Below are 23,977 nucleotides of genomic sequence, written 5' to 3'. Positions count from 1 at the left end.
AATTTGATATAATCGAAGTTTTCTACTTTGTGATCAATAATGATCTCTAAGATCATTATTGATCACAAAATAGAAGATTTTGATTACATCAAACTAAAAAGTTTCTGTACAAACAATACTAATGCAAACAAGATTAGAAGGGAAGTAACAAATTGGGAAAATATTTTTAAAGTTAAAGGTTCTGACAAAGGTCTCATTTCCAAAATATATAGAGAACTGACCCTAATTTGAATAAGAAATCAAACCATTCTCCAATTGATAAATGGACAAAGGATATGAACAGACAATTCTCAGATGAAGAAATTGAAACTATTTCCACTCACATGAAAGAGTGTTCCAAATCACTACTGATCAGAGAAATGCAAATTAAGACCACTCTGACATACCACTACACACCTGTCAGATTGGCTAAGATGACAGGAACAAATAATGACAAATGTTGGAGGGGATGTGGGGAAATTGGGACACTAATACATTGCTGGTGGAGTTGTGAAAGAATCCAGCCATTCTGGAGAGCAATCTGGAATTATGCCCAAAAAGTTATCAAACTGTGCATACCCTTTGATCCAGCAGTGCTACTACTGGGATTATATCCCAAAGAAATACTAAAGAGCGGAAAGAGACATATATGTGCCAGAATGTTTGTGGCAGCTCTTTTTGTTGTAGCTAGAAACTGGAAGATGAATGGATGTCCATCAGTTGGAGAATGGTTGGGTAAATTGTGGTATATGAAGGTTATGGAATATTATTGCTCTGTAAGAAATGACCAGCAGGAGGAATATAGAGAGGCCTGGAGAGACTTAAATCAACTGATGCTGAGTGAAATGAATAGAACCAGAAGATCACTGTACACTTCAACAACAATACTGTATGAGGATGTATTATGATGGAAGTGGAAATCTTCAACATAAAGAAGAGCCAAGTCACTTCCAGTTGATCAATGATGGACAGAGGTAGCTACACCCAGAGAAGAAACACTGGGAGGGGAATGTAAATTGTTAGCACTAATATCTGTCTGCCCAGGTTGCATGTACCTTCGGATTCTAATGTTTATTGTGCAACAAGAAAATGATATTCACACACATGTATTGTACCTAGACTATATTGTAACACATGTAAAATGTATGGGATTGCCTGTCGTCGGGGGGAGGGAATAAGGGAGGGGGGGTAATTTGGAAAAATGAATACAAGGGATAATATTATAAAATATATATATATATATAATAAAAAAATTTAAAAAAAATAAATCTAGCCATAGACACTAAAAAAAAAAAAATAAATAATGATCTCTAAGAACTTTCCATTTTCTTTTTTCTTTCTTTTTTTCCCCCTGAGGCTGGGGTTAAGTGACTTGCCCAGGGTCACACAGCTAGGAAGTGTTAAGTGTCTGAGACCAGATTTGAACTCGGGTCCTCCTGAATTCAGGGCTGGTGCTCCATCCACTGCGCCCCCTAGCTGCCCCGAACTTTCCATTTTCTAAATTCCATATAGTCTACTCTCTTCTTATTCAACTCTAGGCCCAACTTACCCATTTGCATTATCTGTCCCAGTTCATACTGATATTAAGGCCCATATTCTGAGGTCCTTCTACATTTAAATAATGCTTCCAGTTCATCAGAATCTCCTCTTGCATTCTATTTTATGTTCCAATAGCCTATGTTCCAAGCCTGTTTCAAGCTTTTATTTTTCACATTCTAATGTTCTACCTTCTAAGAATGCTTCGAGGCCTAATATTCTGTCCTAATAGAACTGACTCCAGCTCGAACATTCTGTCCCAGCATCTTACCTTTTAAAATTCTATATTCTAGAATTCCTTGACCTTCTGTATTCTACCTACCTAAATTTTAAGGTCTTTCTAGTTCTAACATTTAAACCAATTGTGCTCTGAAGGGGCTTCCACTTCTAAGAGCGCCTTTCCCACGCTATATTCCGTTTTCTAAGATTGCTTCCAGCTCCTACCTTCTAAACGCTCACAATTTGTGTCTGAAGGCTGTTTTTAGCTCTGACAGTTTAATGTTTTCTTGGAAGGACGCTTTTGGTTTTTACACCCTATAGCCTATCTATATTCTCAAGTCCTATGGCCTATTTTCTCAGTCTGCTGCCAGCTCTTACATTCTATAAAAATAATGTTTCAAGGTCCCTTTAGCTCCGAGTCTGTTTTTTTTTAAGCTGCCTCCATCTTGCATATTCTCACAATGCATACTAGCTCCTATAAATCTGCTTCCAGCTCTTTCTTTCTATATAGTACAAGTCTGCGTCCCAAAGTCCCTTTTAGCTCCAATAGTCTACTCCAGTCAAATATTCTGTTTTCTAAGGCTGCTTCTAGCGTTTTCTGTAATCTTCTAAAAATAACTGTTGCGTCGCGAATTAGAGTTTAAAAGGAATCTATATTGACTGTTTTCCTGGTGCTCTTTGTGAAAAAAATGAACTAGAAGAACGAAATCGCAACTAGCTCCACGGCCAACTGGGGAGGAGAAGGGGGGAGACGGGGAGGATGGACAAAGCCCAATGCGCATGCGCAACGGTCTCGCGCTTCTTTTCCTCAGGCACTGGATTCTGTATCGGTTTCCGGTTCGCACTGGATTCTGTATCGGTTTCCGGTTCTCACTGGAACGCTGCGCCTGCGCCCTAAGCCTCCCCTCCTTTCTCGCCCCCACTTCTAGATCCGGGTGCTTCTCCGGAACTGAAGTTGTTGTAGTTTCGATTCCCGCTCGGAAGTCAGACAGGAGAGCCTCGCGCGGGGCGGCAAGATGGCGTGGTCAGGGAATAAGGTAGAGCGAGTTCAGGGAAGGGAGAAACCCTTGGCCCCGACGCTTCCTTGGGGATGCCGCCGCCGCGAACAGGGGGAGGCCGGGAGGGTCGGGACGTTTCTCAGTGCCCGGGCTCCGGATGCGTCTGTTCAGCGGCCCCCCGAGCACTGTCCCAGGCGCTGGACTGGGGGTGAGGGGCGGGGGAGAGAAAGGCTCGTGGGGGAATCCCCACCTTTCTACGGGGTCGGACCGGAGCGGGCCTCTTTGTGTCTAGGCCCCCTTCCCGCCCATTCATTGACCCAGCAAGCGTTTATAAAGAGCCTGCTACGTGCTGTACGCGGCTCTGTACGCCCAAGAGGCTGCCTGCCCTCAGGGAGCTTCCTCTCTGACCGGTAGACCAAATCGCTCTGCTAGTGTGAGTTATAAAGGGGTCAAAGGGCAGACGATCCACCGAATGTGTTTAAATGCATAAAATGAAAACGAAACTCATTATGTTGAAATGTATTACATGGAAATATATTGAAATAGAATTGAAATGTGATAATATTAAAATTATTGATATTGAAATAGAACTGAAATATGTTGACGTATATTCTCCTGTAGTATTATTATATTGAAATATAACTATTGAAATTCTATTGAAATATATTCAATTGAAATGTTATTGACACATGACTTAAATTTTTTTAATATAACTTGAAATCCTATTGAAATATATTCAATTGAAATGTTATTGACATATGACTTAAGTTTTTTTAATATAACTTGAAATTCTATTGAAATATATTCAATTGAAATGTTATTGACATATAACTTGAATTTTTTTAATATAACTTGAAATTCTATTGGAATATGATTATATTGGAACGTGACAATTATATTCTATTGGAATATGATCGAAATATGATTATATTGACATATAATTGAAATCTATGATTATATTGAAATGTAAATTATTAAAATAAAAAGATCACAGACCTTAGCCTTAGAACCTCCCAGAAGATGATCCCTTTGTGCTCTTAATTCATGGAGTTCACTGATTTTGCCCAATATTTTTTTCTCTAATATTTTTTGATTCACAATTAGCTGTCTATTATTTCATGTGCTTTAAGTATATTTTAAATGTACCTAGTTATTTATATGTTTTCTACATTAGAATGTGAGCTTCTCGAGAGCAAGATCTTTTTACTTTTTCTTTGGTACAGAGCAAGCACTTTTAATAAAATGCTGGTTGATTAATGGTATTGGGAATTGGTGTCAGAAAGCCTATTACTCCATAGCAAAAATCAGATAGGAAAAAAATTAAAACCTACTTTTTAATTTTTTTTTTAAATAAGGAATATAAGACTATGTCCACTATAAGCAGCATTTTCCTAAAGTGTGTTTCTGACCATGTCACTCCTTTAATAAACTCTAGTGGTTTCCCCTTAACTGTAGGATCATATATTTCATCTTTATCCTTTTTGATGTCTATTTTTTTTAAATTTTAAATTAATTTTATAATTATAATTTTTTTGACATTACATATACATGGGTAATACTTTTACAACATTATCCCTTGCACTCACTTTTGTTCTGAATTTTCCCCCTTCCCTCCACCCCCTCCCCTAGATGACAGGCAATCCCATACATGTTAAATGTGTTATAGTATTTTATCTCTATTTTTATTTAAGTTTTATAATGTACAAAATTATTAGCACAGTAGTCTTTGTATACATATAAAAGTGCATGCTCAAAACTTTTTTTTGCTGATAGAAATGTTATTAAATATCTCTTTTGGCTCTTAAAATTTGTGGCTGTTTCTCACAACAGATCAGTCAGGTAATAAGGATCCATTGTAGTAATGGAATTGGAGAATGGAGGACAGATGCTAGAGATAGGGATGTGACAAGATTTATCAACTAATTGGAAATGAGTAGGGAGAGAGGGAGAAGAGTTGAGGATGATAGGTTTAGAACTTGGGTGACTCGGAAGATGATTGTGCCCTTGACAGAAATTGGGAGGTTTGGAGAAATAGTAGGCAGGAGAAAAAACTGTTTCCTTTAAGAAAATGATGTACGATGTCCAGTAAATGATGAAGAATTGGTACTCAAGTACTTTTATTAAGGACTGGATGTGTTGATTTGAAAATCAAATTTGTACAGACACAGTAATTAAACCCATGGAAATTGAGAGATTTTATAGTTAGATATCTCTACAGATAAATAGAGTGTGTGTACTAACAGCTTGTTGTTTATAGATAGCTTCAAAGAATAAAAATGTCATAGGGATGGAAATGGAGCATCTTTTAGCTATATGGATGTAAGATTACAATTAAAAAACACCTTTCTATGAGTAGGGTAGTCATGCATTTAAAGTTTCAAGTTTATTTTAAGGAGAGAAGATAAAGTTGACATATGTGAAACTTCAGGCCTGGGTAATTTTGATCACTTTAAAAATTAAGTTCAATTCCAAAATGTTAAAATTACTAGAAAGATGGCAGGCAGATGGACACAAGCAAAAATCCTGCTGTTTTGAAGAAAATAGTTGAAGAAAGTAGATCTATTGATTAGCAGTTTTTTGTTTTTTTTTAATATTGATGAAACTTCTGGAATAAACTACCTTTTAGAATTTATATTTCATTTACATTACAGACTTGATTGTGTGTTTGGAAGATATTTATGTAAATTGAAGTCTTGGGAGCAAATGGAGTCCAAAAGAAAGAGAATAAAGAGAAAAAAACAAAACAGTATAGAGTAATCATATAGAGGGATTGAAACATGAATGATGAATTAGCAAAGAAATTACCAGAATCTGTGTACCATTATAGTGTAGAAAAAGAGGCACATCATTTCTGCCCTTAGAAATATCCATTTCATATCTTTAAAATGAGACCATTTCTAGAACCATAGTTTAGAACTGTAAGGTTCTGTAGAAGTTACTTATTATATAACACTCTCATTATTCAATGAAGACGAGGTCCATGAAATTAAGGCCTTGACTCCAAATCTTCAATTGATTTAGATGCTGTGCTTTCAGTTTTAACATTCTTTTATTACTGTGTTGTCCTCAGGAACTATACTGTATAACCTAAAATAATCCCCTTTCTAACTAAATAATTCTTCATATATTTGATAACAATTGTTTTATTTTCCATTTCCTTATGTGACTAGATTTCTCTGCCATTTGGTTGGTTAGTGTTCTTTTTTAAAATATAGCACCAAGAATTGAATACATTCTTTTAGATGTGATTTGATCTGAACAGGGCAGACTATATAGCAAGGTTACTACTTATCTTGATGCTGTTGGCCATTATGTGATCCTTCCCAGCTTTGTGTCACCTGCAGAGTTGATGTGTATCCATATGCCTATATGTGTGTGTGTGTATGTATGTATGTATGTATGTATGTATGTATGTATGTATTAATCTAAAACAAATTTATTAGAAAGATTAAAGGTAGGCCCCAGTGACAAAGGACTGGCAATGGAGTGTAGTAATTCCAGACAGTTAAACTGGGGAAAGGGAAATAGTGAAACATTTCCTGTTTCCTGACTGAGAGATGATGAACTTAAAATGCAAAATAAGATATAAGTTTTTTTCATGTATCTAATGTAGGAGTTGCCTGAATACATAGATATGTATTATGAAATACTTGGGTGTTGTATTTTTTACATTTGCTTAATGGAAATAGTAGTGGGAAGAGGGAGGATAAAAAATAAATTTTTTTAAAAAAATACTTGTTACTTGTAAAATAAAAGAAGAAAGCACTGAAAATGTGTTTTATTTCCAAAAGTTTTGTTAGTTTGTAGATTCCATGAACTTGATAGTCTTTTCCAGATGGTAGAGAGGAATGGAAGTAAAGATAAGAGTTTTTTAAAAAGATATTTTTGCTTCCCACAGCATATTTGAGTTCTGATTTTGCCATTATTAACTCTTCTTCATCCATTTAATGTTTGACCCCTGTTTCTATCTTCGAGTGGTAGGTATTTTGAAATAGATGAGACTGAGAGGTGGTGCTTCCCTCAATGATAAGAAGTTCTGGTCTTGCCATATTATAACAGGCATATTATTTCATGGGAGGACTATGATGGTGCCCTCCTTACTTGAAAAGGTTAGAGCACTTTTGTTGCCTGTATGTTTCTTTAATATGTTCTTGAGCCAGGGAGATTGTAGAGTGTGAATTTGCTGGCAGAAGAAGTCCCTTATGCCATCAAGGAGATTCCAAGAGGCTATCTAGAAAAAAAAAAAAAATTAGTAGGAAAATAAAATAAATCAGTAAAACTTTTTTTGAAAAATACATATATACTTTTTTCTTGATCTCCTGGGCTAACAACTCTGAAAGGAAAAAAAAAATAGATTAGTCTGGCATGCTATATGTTTTTGAAGTAACCTTCTTTGGATCATCACTTCTAGATATTCACCCTATTAATTTAACAGTAATTTCTAGAATTTTGCCAGGATCAAAGTCAAACTCACTGGCTTGTAATTTCTAGATGAAACTTCTTCCCCTCCTTCCTAAGGTACCCCAAGGGTACCTTTTGCTCTTCTGTAGCCTTACAAAAAGAGTTGGCCTTAAGGGGAATTAGGTTCAAATTCTGTCTTTTATACTTGTTTTGTGATCCTGAGTAAGTTACCTCCCCATGTACTAGGCAACTTCCTGAGACTAAGTTGGGTAGAAGCTGCTGATATGAATTAGAAGTTGTTTTCTTAAATGGGAGCTCTCTGTGCCACATAAATCATAGGTACAGTTTCCATTTATTATTCCTTTCAAAGCTATAGAATGGGTTACCTCACAGAAAATGCAGAAGCATAAGAGTTAGGTAGTTTTGAATGACAACCATTATTATTGTACCATCTATTCTATCTAAAATTCCTCTACTTTTGGTTCTTTTCTTTTCCTTAAGAAACTTTGTCATTAACATTACTAATAAGACATCTATCTCATTTTGATCTTTTGTTTTTCTTTCTTTCTTTTTTAATAGGAAGTGGCCATGTCCTCCATTACTTTCTGTGCATGTGTTTTTAAAAAAATCTTAAATTGACCAGCGAGTTCACTGTGCCTTTTAAAAGCATTTCTTTTAAGAAAATCTTAATTTTTTGTTATTCTGCATTTGATGAATACTGACAAACATGATCATATCCACAAATAAATAAATAAATAAATGAAACCACACCACCACAAATTATTTACAGTTTTTTTGTTTTGTTTTGTTTTTTACAAATACCTAATAGACTTCTAGCCAAGATAGTTACCTTAACATGAGGAAATCCAATGAAAAATTACAAGAAATTATTTCTTCTATTCTAAAACTGTACAAAAGGTCATCTAGAAGCCTGACAGTAATAGAAAAACTTATGCTATTGCAACTCTGGATGAGCCCAGCACATGTAAACTTGTAAGACTCTGTATAGTTGACATTAAAGACAGAGGACCCCAAGAAAGCCCCAGCATGAGATTCTTGGAACCCCCGGGGAGTAGCAACAGATAGCAACTAATATAGTGGCACAGTGCTAAGAACAGGCCAGCCTAGGCCTAACAGTTTGGAGGTCCCTAATATTCTGAAGTGTCAGAGCAAGCCCCAAAGTTGTGCATTCTGAACCTCAGCAATTTGTGGGGGTGTGCTCACCCTGGGAGGAGGAGGTCAGCACAGGCACCCAAGTGAGTCAGCTTGAGATCAAGGAAAAATCTCTTCAGCACCTAGACCTGGCACAATTCCTAATTGAACCAAAGTGAGAGTGATGAGTAAATCAAGGAAAACACTGAACTATCTTAAAAAATGTAACTATTTCTAGAGATACTCTCAAAAAAAAGGAATAAGTAATTGTAACAACTACAAGCAGGAATGGGATTTCTAAAAGGTTTACATAAATACTTGGAAGCAAGAAATCACACACATACACAATCTCTGAAGAAGCATAAATAGGTTAGAAGAACAAGTAGCAAAACTTAAGAGAGAACCTAAAACTAAATCAGACAGAAATCAAGGACTCTGTGACACAAGAAATATTAGAATAAAATCAATGATTGAAAGGAAAAGATCAAGAAAATATCTGGTACCAATAAGTGACTTAGAAAACATACTAAGGAGACAAAAGTTAAGAATTATTAGATTCCCTGAAAACTTTAATTTTTTTAAAAGAAGTCTGGATAATTATATTTCAGGAAACAATGAAGACTGCCCAGATCTCTCATGAAAAATATTTATAATGGAAAAGTTTCAGAAATGTCATGGTCAAAATCCAGAGTTGGCCATATCAAAGAAAAAGTACTTCCTGCATCCGCAAAGAAGCAGTTCAAATACCAAGGAACCACATACAAAATTTGGCAGCATCTATTATAAACATTATCTTCAAATACAGTATTTCAAATAGCAAAAGATAGACTTACAGTCAAAAATAACTTATCCTGAATGCTGAATACAATCCTATAGGGAGAAAAAAATAAGACCTTTAATAGAATAGAAGAATTTTAAAAGCATTTGTGATTAAAGACCAGAGCTGAATAAGAACTTTTAATGTAAACAAGAAATGAGAATTCTAAATAGCAAATTTATTTTGGCATTTGGAAGATAGTATATGATGATGTGCCAACAGTAAGGGGAGAGGAAACCTAGATCTTCAGAATCTTGATATCTATAGTGAGAGATTCAAATAAGAAAACATGGTTCTTGGGTAATAGATTGATTCTGTTCTAGGAGTCTGAAGACTGCAAAGAAGAAGTTGTGGTAATGTAGAAGAGGAAAAAAGGGTGAAATTTACTGTTTCTCTAAATTGAAGTGTGTGAGAACAGTTATAGATATACAGGAAGGGATATACTTGTCTCAATGAGAATGAACAAAAGAGAATTGAATACACACATTGGTATAGAATTAGCTATGTTCTCTACCCTTTCTTTGCAACAGTGGTTTTTCCATTGTTGAAATTTCCAATTTCCAAATTTTGCTAAATTTGTAGACATTTTTTTTTGTGAGGCTGACCAATAGATAATAATTTGGGGGAGGGGGAGCACAGCAACTCTTCTAACTATCTACTGAGGTGTACAGGGTTTGTGATTTTTTATTGGTGGAGAAATTACCCATATCATTGAAATCTTAGGTCTTCAAATTCTAAAGTTTTAGAAGTTTAAAAAAGATGACTTTTTAGATAGATTCCTGAAAGGATCAGGATTATTTTGGCTCCTCTGATAAAGATATTAAGAGTTTGTGTTGTCTTTATGTTCTTTGTGTTTACAAATGTCATTACAGCTTTTCCAAGTGAAATAAGTAATAAGATTTCTTCTAATAGGCTTAGGTGCATGCAACTGGACATCTTCTCTTCTCTTCTCTTCTCTTCTCTTCTCTTCTCTTCTCTTCTCTTCTCTTCTCTTCTCTTCTCTTCTCTTCTCTTCTCTTCTCTTCTCTTCTCTTCTCTTCTCTTCTTCTTCTGAGGGTTAAGTGACTTGCCCAGGGTCACACAGCTAGGAAATGTTAAGTGTCTGAGACCAGATTTGAACTCACTCCTCCTGACTTCAGGGCTGGTGCTTGATCCACTGCCCTACCTAGCTGCCCCCAGTTGGGCATTTTCTAATGCATTTTGGAATTTTTCCATAGGCAGCTGTAGTGCTGTGCCTAGATGTGAGCTTTAACATGATGCACTCATTTCCTGGTGAGGAGTCTTCGTTTGAACAAGCTAAGAAGGTGATGACCATGTTTTTGCAGCGGCAGGTAACTATAACATTGTTTTATACGCTGGTGCATCTATTTAAAATACCAAATAAACAGATATAACTTTGAAAGAAACTTTGTTAAGATGTTAATTATGGAGAAGGCTAAGTCTATTTAAACTTTCTTAAAGTGATTTCTAAATAAATTATCTTGCATGAGCCTCATAACAGGCCTGAGGCAGTAATCTTTTGACATTCAAGTAGAATAACTTTAGTGATTAAGTAGATGGGGGAAATTTTTTGGTTCTGGTAATGTTTTTGTTTTATTTTCATATCACCTCTCAGTATTAGCGTATAGTGAGAAATAGAAGGTTAGGGTAAAATGAAAAACATTCAGTGCTTTTTCTTAGACTTGTGCTAATGTTTAGGTTGGGGCTGACAATAACTTAAATTCTCAGTGGAATAAAGATATTGTCATCTAGCCTAATGCTCTTCAGCCAGCAGAGGTCTGAAGGGACAGGTTACTGATCCCTTTGACATCCCCCCTTTAAAAATTAGGTTTAATAAAATAAAACAGCATTTTAAAACTCTTGTGTGTAGTTTAGTGCCTTAATTTTTTTTCCAGGTGTTTGCTGAGGCCAAAGATGAAGTTGCTTTAGTTCTTTTTGGTACGGACGCCACTAAGAATGACCTTGCCACTGGGGATCAGTATCAGAATATCACTGTACACAGACACCTAATGCTACCTGATTTTGAATTGCTGGAAGACATTCAGAACTCAGTTCAGCCAGGCACCAGACAAGCTGACTGTATCCTTTTTTAGCCCACAGCAGGACTTTGCTTTAATCTGCAGGGGTGGAAAGCTGGGCAGTGAGGTAATGGCTGTGGAGTTGTGACTCAATGTGAAAGGGCTTTGGGTTTGAGAATAGTGCTGGGGATGATGAGAACCCAAAGGAAAGAGCTCAGTTGGGAGTCATAGGAGGACCAGGGCACATTCCAGTATTGGATCACTGCATGCAAATCCTGGCACTTAGAAGCAGAAAGCAGAATGGGAAGGAACCCTGGGGGTCCTCCAGGCCCACCCTCTCTTTTTATAGTGGAGGAGCTTTAAATGCCAGAAATGTCAGGTGTCTCGCAGAAGGGCATTTGAACTCAGGTCCCCCAACTTCAAAGATCTTTATCTGATGCCATGAAGAACTCTAGCCTTTCCAGGTCTTAGTTTCCTCAAAGTGAGGACTTTTGAATTGGAAACTGAAGTTCTCCTCTGGTTCTATATATCCAATTCTACATTGTATTAATAATACATACTAACGTACGTAGGTTGTGAGGTCAAGAGGTGGGGGGAGGACCAAGGCAGTAGAAGACCCAAGGGAGAGAAAAGGATCTTCTGTTAGATCTCTCTCAAGTCCTTATTCTAGTAAAGAGTAACTTTGATGGGTCATTGACTAGTCATGTTATAAAAACATGTTCTGGCACTACCAAAACCGCAATTACATTTGTGTTTTCTAAACTCTCAGCAAGAGGAATTGTTGTATAATGGATAAAGAACTGCTTCTCTGTGCCCTCATAATCATGCAGGCCTGAGTCCAAGTTCCACCTGTGGACATCCCCCTCCCCTCCCTCCACTTTTGACCCTGGGAAAGCCACGTGACTTTTCAGTGTCCCCCAGGAAACTTCTAAACTCCAAGTCAGAAGGATTGTGGAAATTTCTTTCCTGGGAGTATCTAGCTGGCAGTGGAGGCCCAGGTCCAAAGCAGAGAGCTCCAGAAGGCAGTGCTGGCCACTAGGGGGAACTGTGTGTGGGGCCTCCTGCTGCCTGCTCATGGGCTTCTGATACAGTATTATCTGCAGGACTCAGCAAAGAGAAGTTCTTTGACTCAGACAGTGCCCATAGTAATCCACTTGGAGAGTCAAGTGTCCCGGATTAGCATCAGAATAACATAACCCTGCGAAGTTTTCCTGTGATTTTTGAAAAAGAAATTTTGTTATTGGACCTCAGTAGAAAGCCTATGAAGCAAGTGGGCCTAGTACAAAACACAACTGATACACAGCTGATATAAGGGATGATCATCCAGTCATCCTTTCCAAAACAGCACTCTTCTCAGGATTAAGCAGTCCCAGTAGTGGGGGGTTTTGGCCCCTCCATATCCAGCCCTTTTTAATAGACATTTTGTACATTCCCTCAATAGAACGGGAGCTCCTTGAGGCAGAATAGGGATTGTTTCCTTCCTGATTGTGCATCCCCAGCACTTGCCAGGCTCATAGGTAGTTAGTAAATAGTTGTTCATTGGTTGATATCTTTAAAAGGATAATCTTTACTTCCTAAAAAGATGGGCAGCTAGGTAGTGTGCTAGATAGAATGCTGGGCCTTGGTCAGAAAAGCCTGAGTTCAAATCCTGCTTTAGACACTTAGTAGCAGTATTACCCTGGGCAAGTCACTTACCCCTATTAGCCTTAGTCTCCTCCTCTATAAAATGGGAATAAAAATAGCATTTACTTCCCAGGATTATGAGGTTCAAATGAGCTAATATTTGTGAAGTGCTTTGCACAATTCCTAACCCATAGTAAGTGCTATATAAATGTTAGCTGTTAATATTCTATCACCATTATCAAAATGCTAATTTTGTTAACAACAGATTGTAAATAAATCATCTATAAATGTTTTTGGGGAAACCTTTTAGCCTCTATTTACTCCTCCTAAGTTTTAAGGGGATCTTTCTTTTACTGTCTTGGGATGTGGCTTAGAAGTCCATGTGTACCTGCCCATATATTTAGCCTTTTGGGGGGGCATGCTTTTTAAGTTTTATATTTTTTGTTTTAATAAGACTAATCTTCATATGGCTGCCTCCCTATTCTTTTCTAACAACCATTTCTGAAACCTTTTCCAGTTGTTTTTCTATAGGAGTGTGGTAAACTGGATTGTGTGTAGTCATTCCACTTTAGGTGCACTACAATTTTGGATAAAGACTTTTCTCTTAATGAATTGAGCTGGAACTGTCATACTGTGAATGAAGCTGCCCATCCTAACTATAACAACAAGATTCACTTCAAAGCCAGAGGATCTATAAATGGTAACACTTCCAAAGTGGGCCACAAATAATAAGATGTTGCATTGGACAATTCCTTAATAGCTTTGTGACACTGAGAAAGCTGTTCAGCCTTTCCCCTCATTTTGTGCAATTCTAAAATGGGGATAATAAAAGGACTACCTCACAGCATTGTTGTGGGGTGGGATTAATTGATAAATCTAAAAAAAACTTTTAAAAACTTAGAACATTATAAATGTAAGCTATAATTATATGACTCAGACTGGGAAATTATTGGGAAATAGTTGTATGTTTTCATATTGAAGCAATTGCTTGGTAATGTCTCTTTCCCTTAACTAAATTAGTCCTCGATGCTCTTGTTGTGTGCATGGATGTGATACAAAAAGAAACCATGTAAGTATTATAGCCAAGCAGAGTTGGGAAAACCATCCACAAATATTTAGTCTCTTACAGCAGTATGGCAGTTAATTCTTTGTTAACCAAGTAGCCTAACTGGTTAGCTCCTAATTATGTTCACCAAAACTGCATTGATGCTTTCATTCCTAGATGTATTCAGTGTTTAGTTAAGGTTAGCCAAGGAAAGTGTCCTTAGAACATGAAGCTTTTGTCTTAACCATTGTCTTCTAGCTTAACACATGATGGTTACTAAGCTGTTGTAGTAAATTATAACATTCAGGCACACCTGAGAGGATGGTATTAATGTTGTGGAGGAAAGACAGTGTCTGAGACAGGAGACCTGGGCTGTACAACTTGATCACTCTAGGCCTTGTTTTTTTAATCAGTAAAATGAAGAGGTTGGAATCTCTTGACGATTTCAAGCTTGATGGCACATGTTCACTGTGGACAAATGAATTAATTTTTGCAATTAATTCTAATTTGGAATAAGCTAAGTACCAGAAGAAGTCTTACAAGAGACCATCTAGACCTTCTTCCTTATTTCATGTAAGCACATCATGCAGAAACATTATCTGTCTTTAGAAATGTTTCTCAGGAATCTTCTCAAAGAAAATTTCCAAAAATGTTGAAGCCATGGAAAAACAGATTTTAGGGGATTTTTTTTTTTTAATGACAAGCAAGTAAAGACAGTATGGGGAAATAGGGAAGCTGCTAGAGCTCTCCCTGTTTCCCTTGAAAACCACATAAAATCAAGCCATGGAACAGAGTCTAACAGAATGAAGCTTCTCTCCAGCTCAAGATAGACTGGAAAAACTTCCAAGAATGGTCAGTCTCTCGGGAGTGAGAAGGGCGTTTAGCCCAGGTCAGACAGATTCTCGGAAAGCAGGTGAAGAGGGTCTTGATCACAGCGAGTCAGTGACTCAGACCCTCAGTTCTGGCTCAGTAGAGGAGTACAATAGTGGGACAGCTCAGAAGGCAAACTCTGGGAAAACAAGCTACCCTTGCAAACACAAGGGGGCACTGTACTCACAACCAAGGCCCAGAGCTTCACAGGAAGCTTGGGACAGCACTCCTTTACTCCAGAAGGAGAGCTTAACCATAAAAGTAAAAAAGTAAAAACAAAAGAGGGGAAATAACAAAAGAAAAGCAAAGAAAATGAGCAAGAAACAGAAAAAGAACCTTGACCATAGAAAGCTACTATGGGGACAGGGCAGATCAAATACCAATTCAGATGAGGACAAAATGTTCACAGAAGAAATCTCAGAGTGATATGAATTAGTCTGAAGCCCAAAGAGGCTTCTTGGAAGGGCTAATAAAAGATTTAAAAAGCAAATAAGAGAGGTAGAACAAAAGATGAGAAAAGAAATGAAAGATATGAATGAGAGAGTTAACAACTTGGAAAAGGAAGGGAAAAAAATTTGAAGAAAACAAACTCCTTAAAAAATAGTTGGCCAAATGGGGGAAAAAAATCCACTGAAGAAAACAACAACTTCAAAAGTAGAATTAACTAAATGAAAAAAGAGAATATGGGGTAGTTAAGGAGAGAGAGAAATTTTGGGGAGAAAATTTAATACCTGTAATATTTTAATAATTTTTTTATTTTCATTCCTCTCTTGTTTCCACAAAAAGATTAAATGAAAGAGTCTCTTTCCTACCTGGATACTGTGTAACTTTATCTGATAGTACTAGAAATAGGGTGGCAGAATGGATTCATCTCTGACATATTCTTTTTTTCCTTTTAATTTTTTTTTCTCTCTGAGGCAATTGGGGCTAAGTGACTTGCCCAGGGTTACTTGGCTAGGAAGTGTTAAAGTGTCTGAAGCCAGATTTGAACTCTCCTCCTGACTTCAGGGCTGGTGCTGTATCCACTGCGCCACCTAGCTGCCCTTCTGACACATTCTTGGGGATGAACGGAAATTGGAAAGAAGCTGATAAGGGAGGAGGAAGCCAAAGAGACCTCAGTTAGTCACATTGATCATATTTCTCATTTAGTGGAAATCAGAACGATGTTTAAGGTATATAATCTCTTCTTAGACATTCAGGAACTTCCTCTAGGTTGTCAGAAATGATATTTTACTGAGGATTCACTTAAAAATTATTGTTAAATACATTAGAACTATTAAAACCATATTAATTTCATTTTGAATTATTTTGGTATCTTAGTGGTATGATATTCCTGATTACAGATAATATTTTCCTAATATAATAATTTTCTCTCTTCTAGTGGAAAGAAGTTTGAGAGGAAACACATTGAAGTGTTCACTGATCTGAGTAGCCCTTTCAGCAAAGACCAACTGGATGTTATCGTCAATAACTTGAAGCGGTCTGATATCTCCCTTCAGTTCTTGTAAGAGCCTAGGTCTAATGAGTTAAAACCTGCCCTTCTAGAAGTCCCCTGATTTAGGAATAAGATGGTAAATCCAAGGAATATGAAGCCTTCCTATAGTCTTTCATTCCAATATATCCTTGTTGTTTCTGTATTAGGAACAGCATATAGCTTAGTTACCAATTTTTTGGGAATAAGCCAAGAGCCAGAAGCGATCTTGCAAGAAACCATCTTCTGCCCATATTCTTTTTCATGTAAGCATGTCATACAGAAAGATTATCTACCTTTTAGAAACATTTCTTAAGAATCACCTTGTGGAGAGAAAATTTCAAGAAATGTTGGAGCTATGGCAAAACAGGTTGTAGAGGATTTTTTTTCAATAACAAACAAGAAAGGAGAATATGGGATGGTTCTGGAAGGGAAATTGTAATACCTATAATATTTTTTAAAACTTTGTTTCCAGTTATAAAATTAATTTATTAGTTTAGAAAAATAAAAAATGTGTTGTATGATTTGCTTTTATGAACATAGTTATATTGTCTGTTGTTTTAGAAAAATAAATGAAGACCTAGCAAGAAAATTAAGGGGGAAAATGATTTTCTTTTATCTCAGTTTTGTTATACTATTTACTTTAAACGAGGCAATTGGGGTTATTGCTGTGTGACAGGGTCATACAGCTAATAGGTGTCAAGTCTCTGATGCTAGAACCAGTGCTCTATCAGTGCTCCATCAAGCTTCCCATTACCCCTCATTTTGAAGAGACAGACAGACAATGCCTCAAAGCAGCAGTCCTCAAAGTGTGATCTTTAGATCCCTGGAGGTCCCTGAGACCTTTCATGGAGCCCAGGTAGCAAAAATCGTTTTCATGATATTAGAAAAATGTACTTACTTGCCTATTAAAATATTTTTCCCTTTTCCAACTATATAGTTATATGAAGTTGGATTTTCTTCATATATTTCAATCCAAACAATGTATTGCAACAAATTGAATGCACAAGTAGCTACAAGAATCCATCTCTTTTCTGCTAAGCTAGACATGAAAGACATTGGCAAATTTTATTCTCATTAAATTTTTTTGTTTTAGAAAATCAGTTTTGTTTTTTTTTTGATAAAAATGTTATTTATTATTTACATGTAAACATATGTAATGCGTCTGTTATTCTAAACTATCAATATTTTAAAATTTTATCAATTTAAATATAATTTGCTAAATACCAGTAGCTAGCACCCACATAAAAGAAAAGGTCTTTGGGGTCTGCTATAATTTTTGAGAGTATAAAAAAAAAGTCCTCAATAATTTTTAAGAGTGTAAAGGGGTCTCGAAACAAAATTTTGAGAACTGCTGCCTTAGAAAAGCAGAAGTTTTCTCCCCCAGACATCAATAATCTCTTGTCTCACAATAATTATAATGACTAAAACTCATATTTATATAGTATAGTGCTTTGGTAAAAAACTTTTGTAGTACCTAATCCTTCTGTTAAATAACTTATTTGTGCCTGAACTATCTGGTGAAAAGAGATCTAGGAGATTGGGTTTGGGGAATTTACTGAAGAATCCTGCATTAGGATACAGTAATGCAGTATTAGAGGAGAAGTGCTCTCTATCTCTAATGATTTGGTAACCTCAATGGGATCCTTTTTTGGTACAGTAGCTTTTTCAATGGCTGAGGGTTTCTCCTCTACAAATTTCTTAAGAATAGTGAGGATAGTTGCTTCCAAAAGATTTGTCAGATAATGGTTGGAAAAAACTTCAAGAATGTACTTCAGAGAAGTAAAATGCTGTTGAAATGACATTTTTCTTTTCATTGAATACAAATCTCCTTATCATTTCAAGGTTTCCACTTGGCTTCTCTTTCCTGTTGATGATTTGATGTGCTTTTGTATGGTTTGTATGGTTTAAGAAGCCTGAACCTTCTATCAGAGGCATCTTTATTTTGAAAAAATATAATTCAAGCATTTATCAAGTGCTTATCACTTGAGTAGTATATCTTAAGTGACAGAGAAGACTATTGTGGGCTTTAGTTTTGTTAGAGTGACAGTAAGAGTTTATACTTATTTAGAGCTTTACAGTTTACGAAGCACTTTCCTCACAATAATTTTGATCAGTATCACAGAACCTGGGAGTTGGAAGGCATGTCAAAGGCCATCTTATCCAATCTATAACTGACTAAAAATCTCTACATCATCTCAAGCAAATGGTCATATTTAGAAGTTTATTTTATTTTGCTTTAAAACTTTATTTAAATTATTTTTATTTAAGGTGAGTAGTCATTAATGAATATTTCCATATGCAAAGGACAGAAGAGGACTTTATGTAAAATTATGCATGTATCAAGTACAACTTATTTTTTTTAAGAAACACATTACCTTGAATATGGCAGTATCAGCATTGCCCTTCTTGTTTATGTCTCCAAACTTCTTTCTCTTCTAGATATTTTTAACATGTTTTATTGCTATTTATTTCTCTTTCTCCTCAAACTTGACTATGATTTTTGTGAAATTCAAAAATGAAAATTGCTGGAGAGGAAACAAGTTGCTGAACGATTTTTCTAATCCTAGTTATCTGAGCTGTTTCTTTTCATAATTCATTATCTTTCTCCTTTTTACTAAAAAAAATCTAATATAAGAGAGTAGAATTTGGGGATTTATGATCTGAGACATCCCATTTATTGATTTCTTTGGTTGGACTAAAACAAAGGAGAACATAAACTGGATTTTGGATAGACTAACTCTGAGATGACTTTTTGATCCCTTTCAGCTGCTTCAGGAGAGGTTCTTCCTTGTTTGGTGTTGGGGGGGAGGAGAGTTTGTGACAGACCAGCTTCTTCTTCACTCTGTTCTCTCCTTTTAATATTTCAAGTCTAAGCACAGTGTAACCTTTTGAGAGGTATTTAATTTAATTTTGAAACAACAGACTTCCCAAAAACAACCCTCTGCAAACTGTACAAAGTAAATTTCCTGAAAAAGAAAAGTATCTGTGCCCTGCAGCTTTTGGCCATTTAAAAAAAAAAAAAAGAAGAAGAAGCAATATTAACTGTGATATTTGACTAGAGTTCTGTTGACTTCTATTTTTGTTTACATTGTTGTGGTCATAATTCTGTTTTTTCCTGCATTAGTTTCCACCCATTCTTTAAGAGTTTATTTTCTAGTTAAAATGGCTTCTTATTCATGAGTAATAAGAATAGTGATGCCTTAAAAATACTGTGCTGGATGTCAAGTTTCTTGGAGCTGAATTGAAAGGTTGATGAATATATGAATGTTTCATTTGATTCATACATGTATATTAAAATTGCTATTCAAAAGTAGAGTTATGCATCATCTATCAAAAGAAATGAGCCTTTTATTATGCAGGAGTCCTGTTTTTATGTACTTAACAATTGTTAATAATGTTCTTTGCCTTAAGTCTTCCTTTTCCAGTTGATGGAGAAGATGGGTCTGGGGATACAGATGATAGCAGCTTTCATTCTGAGAGACACAAACCATCTCTCCCACCAAAAGGACTCACTGAGCAACAGAAAGAAGGTGTTTGTGTGGTGAAGAATATAATGATGTTACTGGAAGGAGAAGATGGTCTAAATGAAATTTACTCCTTCAGGTAAGGGAACAGGACCTTGATGGCAAGCATCTAAGATCTGGATTTGTCTCCATGACTTGACATTTGTTATTGGATCTTTTCTTTTGCCTTTATTTGAGCCAGAAGTGTTATTCCCGATTTTTTTTTTAAAGGGGTACTATATGCTTTTAAATTGATGGGAAAATATTTAATGACTAGAATAGATCCTCTGTTTCTTTATCCTCTGTTTCCAAATAACAATCTGTTTTAGTGGGGTTTGGAGATGTGTGGGTATTATAGTTTTAATTAATCAGACTGTGAGACAAAAGTATTGTCTCCCTCTCCTTCCTATTTACCTTTAGTGCTTGTCTTAGTCCCTTCTCTTTGATGTGCTAACCTAAAATGATCATAAATATGGAAAGTAGTACCAAATAATAGAATCTATATGCTTTTCTGATATAATCCTTATAGATTAAATGGTAAATCCCATTCTGTTAGTAATTTGAATGTTTGTTGATTGTGTAATATTTATTTTTTTAAACTTTTATAGTTTGTAGATTTCTTTGGACAGGTAAAAGATTTGTTATACCTGTAACTTTTTTTTCCTCCCATAATTGCAGAGAAACATAACTAATGGTAAGTGTAATCCTGCTTTTGCTGAAAAACATTTCACTGCCTAGTGAAATAGCATAAGAACATTTCTAAATAGATTCTTTCAATGAACTAGAATCAACTACGTAGTTCCTAAGTGATAAAATTCTAACTGATCATTTTACTTCAGGTTAATAAATTAATAACAGATTGGAAAACTTTGATATAGTTTGTGTGGACAGATAATAATGCATGCCCACATTCTTTTTTTAAAAAACCAATATTGCTCTTTCAAGAAACTTGATATTTTGATTCCAGTGATGAGATTATAAATTTTGACTAGAATGTTATATCTCTAATGCCTCAAAATACGACCCCAAAGCTCTTAAGTCAGTGAAGGTGTAGAAAGACTTTCATTATGGGACATTCTCAAGATCTTCTTTCCATAAACAATCTGTTTGCTCTAAATCTTTTCAAAAGACAGATCATCACTTTTTGATCAGTGATTTTATAAATTTTGATTTTTAAGACTCAGCTCATATGTCTGAGGTTACCCTAATGACTATAAAGCCAAAAAAAATCCGTTAAAATCTTTCACATAAACAAGTTTCTTTCACACCACTCACAGGCAGAAGTTACCTATTTTATTCTGTATCCTAACAATTAGAAATTTTGGTTTTGAGTTGATTATATTAGCTTGACTGATTAATCAGTGCTTGAGTTGAAATTGATCAGAATGTACAGGAAGTGACTTAGAGAAATACTTATGGATACACAGGATTGGGTAGAAAGCCACAATCCAGGGCCCATTTTCACTGACACGTATCATGGCCCCTCGGCACGGTTAACCCTGAGCTTTAGCTTCCTATTTTCTGAGGTGTGTTTTGGCTCCCTAGTGATATAAAATGTATGGTGGCAGCGAGGAAGGACATTGCCCCAATTATAAATTTATATTGAGTCATATGGTGCTAACCTTCAGGAAGAAGAAGACTTTATATATCAGGTGAAAGTCAGATTGAGAAAATATTGGCAGTGCCCTTAGGACATTTCTTGGGACAGTTTTATGCAAGTCACCCTAAGGGGATGTAAAGAGAGGCTTTTGATGAGGGATGGGACTTCTCTCTAGTCTAAAGAAACTCAGTGGAGATTCTGGACTTAAACCCTTCTGTGCTAATCCGATGATTGTTAATCCATACTCTTCGCTCCCTCCTTTGGCTCCACCCATCAGGAATTTAGGCTAATGTCAGTTTTAAAAATATTTGCAAGAGTTTTAATTATAGTGTCACCCTGAAGTTTCAGATTTGCTATGGTATAGACATGTGAATCCTCAAGGTTCCTGATCCTAGAGACAGCCCCAGGAAATAGTCCTGATGTGCCTCTAGAATCTCATTCTCTCAAAAAGTCTTAAGCTTTTTGCAACCCCTTTTTACAAGAGAAATTTTTACATGATCCTGGGCATATAAGTATATAAAATAGGTATACAAATCAAACATTTACCAGTAATAAATCTTAATTTCACCATCCCCATATTCGAATCACAGTTTAAGAAGCTTTGATTTACAGGACTAAGAAGCTGCTATCCTGGTGCCAGCCGTTTCCTTATTTGTTGTTCATTCTCTTTCCAGATAAATACCTTAAATCATTTTACCTCTTTGGAGATCAGTTTTCAGTTTTAACACTGTGTGTATTTGGCCATTTATTCGCTTGTCTCATTCCTTAATGAGAGAGCATCACAGTTAAAGACTGTCACTGGTTCTCCTGTGTCTCATGAACTTACTGGACCAGGACCCCTGTTGTAGAATGCAGGAAACTCCCTCCTTTTGGTGGTGGAATCAAATAGTCCCTTGTTTTTGCTTTTCCATGGTTTAGTAAATAATTTGTTAACTCTTGCTTGGCAGGATTAGAAATATTCTTGTCTTATTCCACAAGACTACATATGTAGTAATAGGCTCTTCTTCACCTCCCATCTGCCTTTATTTAAACAGACAGTAAAGATCAAATCTTTTATTTAAGAGACTTAAAGAGTTAATTGAATCACAGAGTTATACATCTTTCATGGAAGGGAGGAGAGAAAGCAATGTCCATCTCTTTAATTACCTAAAGATTGGTTGAAGGAGATTTAGCACAATGTCCCCACAATATATCCTATTTGTCTTCTGGGGCCTTTCTTCCCTTCAGCCTACCACATCATGTCACTGTTGTCATTAACATGAAGGAAAATTATAAGAAAGGGCTGGATGGGGAAGAGGGAGGGAGATCAGCCACGACATTCAGTGGGTTCTCCCCAACCAGTCTGTCTTCTCTCCTGGCACTCTCCCAATGAGGGGTGGCTGTTTTCCTGCCCCTCCTCCTGTGCTTCTATGTGTTACCAACAGAACAGCTACTCATTCGAGAAATCCAAGTACTTTTCCCAGCCTATGTAAAATGACTTTGTTTGCTTGCTTTCAAGTATTACAGCGTTGTCTTTCCTCTTTTTTCCCCCATTACTTAGTGAGAGTCTGAGGCAGCTGAGTGTCTTTAAGAAAATTGAAAAGAGACCCATGCCCTGGCCCTGCCAGCTGACCATTGGCTCTAATCTGTCTATCAGGATTGTGGCCTACAAGTCAGTAAGTAACAGAAATAGAATGTTCCAAGAAATGATACTGCGCCGACCCCGCCAATAGGATTCTTGGATACTTAGTTGGTTTTTCACATTGAATCATTTCTTCCTTTGCTGACTCTGCTTTTGCTGCCTCATTTTGGACATCCAACTAGTCATTAAAAATATCTCCTGAGGGTGGGTAAAGAAGGCTCAGTGAAGAAGGGCTCAGGTTGGTTCTAGTGAAATGTGTGTCATGCTCAGTCCTTTTTTAGTTAATTTACATTCTTTCTGTATCTGTACAGATAATTTAGACCTGGTAAGGTCACAGGATTGAGAGCATTCAGAGACCATGTAGTTCAGCACACCCCTTGTTTTTCAGATGAAAAAACTGAGGTTCCAGGTAGTATACTGACTTTGCTCGTAATTGTTACATGGGAAGTAAATAAGAAAATTAAAGTTGATCCAAACCCAGGTTCATTTGGGGAACATCAGGAAGGTCAGCAGGCTGGTGAGTAAAGTTTGTAAAGGAGAGAAATAGCAAATGATGTTGGAGAGTAATTGACATATTTCTAACTCAAGCGGAGAGCCTTTTCTTTTGTGTGGGGATAGGGGAGTGGGGAGCAGCAGTAATTACAGTCATGCAAATAATAAAATTTGTTGGTATGATACTTTCAGAAAGTCTTACCAATTTTTAATTTGGGTTCTCAGAAGAGTTTTGATCCATTGTGCTTTGGACTTGAATAAGTTTAACAAAAAGTTAAAAAAAATAATAATAGTAATTGCTAATATTAAAGTGCCACAAGGTTTTCAAAGTGCTTTATATCACTTTGTGCTTTATATCAATTATCTCATTTGATCCCACAATAACCCAGTGAGGCAGGTGTCATTGTCATTGCTGTTTTACAGATGAAGAAACTGAGACTGAGAGGGTTGAGTGATTTGCCCAGGGTCGCAAAGGTGGTATTCAGTATTTTAAGACATGTTTTCAACCCAAGCCTTCATGACTTTTAAGTCTAGGCTTTATCTACTGTGATACCTAACAAAACCAAATGGGCAGGTCCAGGGATTTTTATTTTTTTCTTGCTGCAGATGAGAGGAAAAAAGTAGGTTAT

General features: G+C 36.3%; 1 protein-coding gene and 1 long non-coding RNA gene across 2 annotated transcripts in view; one reads left to right on the top strand and one right to left on the bottom strand.

Moving 5' to 3' along the window:
* Positions 1–2,633: 2,633 nt before the first annotated feature.
* The window catches only part of XRCC5 (X-ray repair cross complementing 5), a 107,862-nt gene continuing 86,518 nt past the window's right edge, over positions 2,634–23,977 (top strand). Inside the window, exons 1-7 of the mRNA XM_074298741.1 lie at positions 2,634–2,771; positions 10,320–10,433; positions 10,998–11,181; positions 13,764–13,812; positions 16,040–16,162; positions 19,544–19,735; positions 22,776–22,890. Coding sequence (XP_074154842.1) covers positions 2,751–2,771; positions 10,320–10,433; positions 10,998–11,181; positions 13,764–13,812; positions 16,040–16,162; positions 19,544–19,735; positions 22,776–22,890 — 798 coding nt within the window. The 5' untranslated portion in view covers positions 2,634–2,750. The remainder of the gene's footprint in view (positions 2,772–10,319; positions 10,434–10,997; positions 11,182–13,763; positions 13,813–16,039; positions 16,163–19,543; positions 19,736–22,775; positions 22,891–23,977) is intronic.
* On the bottom strand, positions 6,478–22,866 carry LOC141560504 (uncharacterized). The gene is made up of 2 exons (XR_012487733.1): positions 21,918–22,866; positions 6,478–6,963 (listed from the first exon to the last, which is right to left on the bottom strand). It is a non-coding gene; the product is annotated as an uncharacterized LOC141560504 (long non-coding RNA).

The sequence above is a fragment of the Sminthopsis crassicaudata genome, chromosome 3, assembly GCF_048593235.1.
Source record: "Sminthopsis crassicaudata isolate SCR6 chromosome 3, ASM4859323v1, whole genome shotgun sequence".
Taxonomy (NCBI): domain Eukaryota; kingdom Metazoa; phylum Chordata; class Mammalia; order Dasyuromorphia; family Dasyuridae; genus Sminthopsis; species Sminthopsis crassicaudata.
This window is presented reverse-complemented; position numbering and strand designations above follow the sequence as displayed.